The sequence below is a fragment of the Clarias gariepinus genome, chromosome 3 (genome assembly GCF_024256425.1).
Source record: "Clarias gariepinus isolate MV-2021 ecotype Netherlands chromosome 3, CGAR_prim_01v2, whole genome shotgun sequence".
Classification (NCBI taxonomy): domain Eukaryota; kingdom Metazoa; phylum Chordata; class Actinopteri; order Siluriformes; family Clariidae; genus Clarias; species Clarias gariepinus.
Genome location: NC_071102.1, coordinates 38,916,491 through 38,922,718, shown reverse-complemented (window position 1 = coordinate 38,922,718; position 6,228 = coordinate 38,916,491). Strand labels below are relative to the sequence as shown.

Here is a 6,228-nt window from a genome sequence, read left to right as displayed (position 1 = left end):
GTAAACCGAGATTCATCCGTGAAGAGAACACCCCTCCAACGTGCCAGACGCCATCGAATGTGAGCATTTGCCCACTCAAGTCTGTTACGGCGACGAGCTGAAGTCAGGTCAAGACCCCGATGAGGACGACGAGCATGCAGTTGAGCTTCCCTGAGACAGTTTCTGACAGTTTGTGCAGAAATTGTTTGGTTATGCAAACCAATTGTTTCAGCAGCTGTCTGAGTGACTGGTCTCAGACGATCTTGGAGGTGAACCTGCTGGATGTGGAGGTCCTGGGCTGGTGTGGTTACATGTGGTCTGCGGTTGTAAGGTGGAGAAATGAACATTCAATGCATGAGCAACAGATCTGGTTGACATTCCTGCTGTCAGCATGCCAATTGCACGCTCCCTCAATGCTTGTGGCATTTTGCTGTGAGACAAAACTGCACAATCCAGGGTGGCCTTTTATTGTGGGCAGTATAAGGTACACCTGTGCACTACTCATGATGTCAGATCAGCATCTTGATGTGGCACACCTGTGAGGTGGGATGGATTATCTCAGCAAAGCAGAAGTGCTCACTATCACACATTTAGACTGATTTGTGAACAATGTTTGAGGGGAATGGTAATATTGTGTATCTGGAATGAATTTTAGGTCTTTAAGTCCATCTCATGAAAAATCGGAGCAGAAACAAAGGTGTTGTGTTTATATTTTTGTTGAGTGTAAATCTAAAAGCTATTATTAAAAAAAAAAGTACATAATTTCTGATTGTTTAATCTTTTTGTAAAGTTGAAGTACGTCTATCTTTGAGCTCGCACCAAGACAGGGAAATTCTCCCGCTCAGCCAAATTTCTCCATCATGTGCACATGCCATTTATGTTATCATTGACATAACTTTCAAGTCAAGTCAAGTAGCCTTTTATTGTGAAACATAAAATGTAAAAGAAAGATCAACAACCCAACACAATGCAATACTCTATATAATAATTTAATGATTATTGTGCAAAAAAGCAATTGCAGGTTTGTGTTCCTTCAGATCTTCTTCCAAAGGTTTGTGTACATAACCCGGATGAAAAGCTTTTAGCATCCATGGGATTTGCCCACAAGGAAGCTTTAGCTATAATTGCAACCACAGATACTACTATTTTATACCCATATACCACATAGTATGTTCATCACAAGTAAATCACTTGTTATTACTGGTACTCTTAAGATGGGCTAAAAAAAAATGCATACCTAAGTTGAAAATCGAACGGGGAGGCTCTGGGAATAAGATAATTAATTAAAGGCTATATGTACCGTGCTTTAAAAAAGTGTTTAAATCAAATCCTAGTCTACAAGGTCTGCACGACTTTGGTCCAATGACCCCAGAACTACAATGGAACTTTTCAAAAACAGAATTGTTTACCCTAAAAAGGAAAACACTTGTCAAGAGAAAAGGCTGAAGGTTTAACCTGACAATGAAACTCAGAAGACCATAGATGAGGTTCACTCGTGTCAGGCAAGAACATGAATCAGAGGATACACTGGGCACAGGATCATCTGAACTTGACTGCCAAACACAAGGTTTCTTTTTTCTTTCTTTTTTTCTTTCTTTTTTTCATAATCTTCAACTCTCCTGTCTTATTAAGCCTGTAGCCTCAGATTCCTGTTCTTGATAGAACAGGAGCAAAACTAAAATGTGGCCTGCTGCTCTTCTAATCCAGCCACTTCAAGGTTTGATTTCTTGTGTGTTCTGAGATGACTTTTTGCTCACCACATTTCAAATCATGATTATTTAAGTTGCCATTTTCCTCCAACCTCTCCACTGAAATAGACATTTTCAATTTGGTCAATTTAGTTAATAGTATATAGGTCAATAATTTATTTAAATATCTAATTTATCAATCACATTACAGTCTTTCACACTTCACCAAATTCATTCTTTACATTCTAAAGGTCTAATGGTTACCCTGTTCTAATGTTAGCCCAAACTTCTATCTTCTAGCACTGGTTTTATGCACTGCACTGATTTGACAACTGATTTGATAAACTGATTTGATCACTACCTTATTTGACAATTAAAGGGTAATCCCACCTGTCAAATGGAATGTATAATAAGCGGCAAGTAAAACATCAGTTTAAAGTTGTAAAATTAACAAGTCTTAGAATCTCAATGGCTTTAACAAGGCCCAAACTGTGCTGGGTAGACAACTGGGGTGGACCATCTCCAAAATGACATGTCTTGTCAAGGTGTTCCTGACTCACTGATAAGAGGACTTTCATAACACTAAATGCTAAAAAAAAGAGAGCTCATGCTGACCCATTTCCACCACTGGAAACTCACCAAACTCCTATAAAGTGCATGTGAGCATCAGAGTTGGACCATTATTATACAGAAACAATAAAGACTTAACCTCTTGAGACCACACTGTCTACATTTAAGTACAAAATATGTAAATTCTATTAAATCTTTTTTATATTTAATTACCTTATGCTATACATGTTATTTCAAAATCCACTCTTGTTGTACTTGTCCTTCTGAGTATTTTGTCCCAATTGCTTTTTTAGCAGGAAAACACAAGAAGAAGCAGATTTCTTTTTTTTTTTCTTACATAATATTGTGCTTTCTTTCCTTACATACAGATATTTACCCATCGGATACTGTGGATCTCTTATTAGGCGTGGCTAGTTTGGCACTCTGATAGAGATTGACCAATAAAAATGCATTTCCGGTTTCTCAGTGTAGATTACTGGAAGCAGGAATGCCTAGCAGATAAAAACCTGTGTTTGTGTTCTGGTTCCTTCACTTGTTGAAGTGCAGTATAAGGGCTTCAGTTGCACTGCTGAAATTCAGTTCAGGTCCCACAATGACTATGCTGTATTGGACATTCCTGCTCCTCTCAGGTCAGTCTGACATTCTCTCGAACTAGTAGTTGTCTTTATAACTTAAATGCAGTATAACTTTAAAATGTAGTTTATAAAGTGTAGAGTCAACCACATTTTGTGGTGTTGGTCATCAGTTACTGAACAGTGTCATTCACTGACACCTAATAATCTTTATTGCTTATTGTTTCCTTTTTAGTCAGTACGGCGTCACTGGCAGAAGAGAGATCTGTGAGAAGTAAGAGAAATGTATTAGACCTTGGTGGTATCATCAAATGCACCACGGGCAGGGCGGCCTCATCCTATATAGGTTATGGATGCCATTGTGGGCTTGGAGGTAAAGGCTGGACCAAAGACAGAACAGACTGGTAAGTCAAAATATTATAAAATACAAATATCTGTATTGAACTGATGTTATAATGGCATTAGTGTTTACATTAGTATAAACTTTTATAAATGCGTGGAGATAGCTTTAAACCTGCTTTGTTTGACGAGACTGTCACAGTTGAGAAAACTACCATCCTTGGCTGTGTTCCGAGTGTCTGAAAATAGGTCCACAAAGCATACAAAACCTACCTAAAACTAAACATCATATTTTAGTCTTTTTTTTAGGCAACACTGATTCATTTTATTCCTAATTATAGAAATACAGGATTTCTGTATCAAAGTTAAATTATAATGAGCTACATGATTAACATGACATAATTTATGTAGGAAATAGTATAATACATTTAGGTAGTATAATACAAAGTCTAAATAAAATTTAAACCACATGTTTAAGTCAAGAAATATTTTGGAGATGTGGGAAAGGTTGGCTCTTGGCTAGCTAAATAGTCAAACAAACCTCCTAAAATAACAAATATTTTACATCCATTTGTGGAGTGTATTTACTGCAGTGCTGCTGTTTGTACAGCACGAGTTTAGCTTTGTGTTTTTGTCCTGCAACTTTCATGTACTTCTTTATAATATATATATATATATATATATATATATATATATATATATATATATATATATATATATATATATATATTTGAAAACTTGTTTTTAAATGTTTTATAAATTGACCCTCAGGTGTTGCCGCAAGCATGACTGCTGCTACGATAATGTGAAAGCTGCAGGCTGCAGGACTCTGACTAACAAATATCGTTGGACTTGTGAAAACGGCCAGGTTAACTGTGGTATGTTTTGCAGTAGATAAATGTATGTACAGCTTTATTAAAGAGCTAAATTATTAAAGAGCTTTATAACTGGTGAAATCAAAGAAAACCTGCAGGCGGAAATGCATTAGGGAAGTAAAAAATGAATACTCTCCTTCTGAATAATTCTTAACAGTGGATTCATTATAAAAGTAGGGTGGGAAAAGTACAGTGCTGTGCCAAAGTATTGATAAGATAACATTTTATAAGTAACTGACATGTATTAGTTTGCAAAGGGTTACTAAGCCATTTCTACATCTTCATGACTCCAGTAAACCACAGTGAGAGCTATTATTTACAAATAGAGAAAACTTGGAATATGGGTTAATCTTTACAGGAATGGCCGGCCTACCAAAATTACTCCAAGAGCACAATAACGACTCATCCAACTTATAAACTACTTATAAAATATATGAGTAAACTAAATAAACCCAGAACAATGTCTGAAGAACTGCAGGCTCCACTTGCCCCAGTTAAGATCACTGTTTATGATTCAACAATAAGAAAGAGACTGGACAAAAATGCCACCCATGGGAGAGACTCAGGGCGAATGCCACTACTGACCAAAAGGCATGTCTCACTTTTGCTAAAAAACCACTTGATATTTTGGGCATATATTCAGTGGACTAACAAGACAAGTTTTTCTAACCTTTTTGGAAAGCGTATGTCCTGTTACATCAGGCATAAAACTAACAGAGCATTTCATAAAAAGAACATCATACCAAGAGTCAAACATGGTTGGGGTAGCGTTATATATTAAGGTTTTGGAGTGGCCTAGTCAAAGCTCCGACTTATTGAGATGCCTTAACATGACTTTAAACAGGTTAAACCATTTAATATGAATTAAAACAATTCTTAAAAGGAGAGTGTACCAAAATTCTTCACCAGTAAACACAAATGTTGATTACAGTTGTTGTCGCCAAGGGTGGCACAGCCAGTTATTATGTTTAGGCATTTACTTTTTCACATAGACTTTTTTCAGACAGGCTTGGGCAGCTTTTTTTTCTTAATAATTATTTAAATGTGACAAATATGCGAGAAAAAAAAATAATAATAAAAGAAAATAAATTCTAATTGTAGTAAAGTTTGTTTATAATTTAATCCTTAGAAAGCAAAATGCTTATCATGTCTTGTCAAACTCGCACTTCTATAGATTTCATTATGTTCATAAGAGTACAGATTTTAAAGAAACATTCGCTAATTTGATTTATTGTGGCTTCTCCTCAGGTTACATCGCAGACAGGTGTGAGAAAATCCTCTGCCAGTGTGACAAAGAATTTGGCCAGTGTATTAGATATGCCCCTTACAACAAGGAATATGCCGGGTGGCCGAATTGGCGATGTGGCTCTAACAAGCCTAGCTGCTAAGCTATCTGTTGGCTGTATGTTTCATTGATTTTTATTGATTTATGATTATTTTCAGTCATTAACATAGTTGTCTATTACTTTTAAGACAATTGTCATTTACTGTATATACAAATGAGTGACAAATCAAAGAATAAATGGTGGCTCCGTTATACTGTTTGTCGTACCTGTTCCTGGTATATTTTACAGTAACTTGTTTACATCAGTATAAAATTCTATCTGACCCTGTGTCTTTTTTTTTCTTTTTTTTAAGTCCTGATGTTTCGCTCTGGGCTGACAATTATGTCTATCCCATTTATTATTTACAATGATTATCCTGTGTAGGCTTGTGGGGACCTGGAGACCATTCTAGACCATAAGGCACAAGGAGGAGGTCATCCAACACACTAATTTTCATAATGTCACTCTTAAATAAAAAGAGAGAGAGTGAGAGAAAAAGAGAGAGAGAGATGACATGAGAGGGTAATGACAATTGGTATTTGTTAAGGAAAAAAGGGGGGATAATTCAGGATCAGCTAAATCTGGTAAAAAATTCAGAATGGTTTTTTTTATGTTAACTTCTCAGATTCACTAGAATAGGTGGTGTTATAAATGGTACTGTAGTCAGACACTAGAGGTCCTCAGAGACATTCTGACTTTGCTTTTGAATCAATGATGCAGTATGAGGTCCACCAATATGTATTAAATATTGCCATTGGTCTACTGATTGGAGTGACGTTAATTGCATGAGTTATAGAAAGACAGGCAGATAAATAGCAGATATATACAGGGTGGGTGAAAAGGAACTAGGCATTAAAAATTGGTTTTAAAAAAGTCCATA

At 36.1% G+C, this 6,228-nt stretch overlaps 1 protein-coding gene across 1 annotated transcript; it reads left to right on the top strand.

Moving 5' to 3' along the window:
* Positions 1 to 2,750: 2,750 nt before the first annotated feature.
* On the top strand, positions 2,751 to 5,640 carry LOC128519385 (phospholipase A2-like). Its single transcript, XM_053493100.1, has 4 exons — positions 2,751 to 2,866; positions 3,045 to 3,213; positions 3,920 to 4,026; positions 5,272 to 5,640. The coding sequence occupies exons 1-4, from the start codon at positions 2,830 to 2,832 to the stop codon at positions 5,409 to 5,411; spliced, it is 453 nt and encodes a 150-aa protein (XP_053349075.1). The 5' UTR covers positions 2,751 to 2,829; the 3' UTR covers positions 5,412 to 5,640.
* Positions 5,641 to 6,228: the final 588 nt, after the last annotated feature.

Coding starts and splice junctions, on each gene's coding strand:
- LOC128519385 (XM_053493100.1), top strand. CDS start 2,830: ATGACTATGCTGTATTGGACATTCCTGCTCCTCTCAG. Junction 2,867..3,044: donor GACATTCCTGCTCCTCTCAG/GTCAGTCTGACA, acceptor TTTCCTTTTTAG/TCAGTACGGCGTCACTGGCA. Junction 4,027..5,271: donor AAACGGCCAGGTTAACTGTG/GTATGTTTTGCA, acceptor GCTTCTCCTCAG/GTTACATCGCAGACAGGTGT.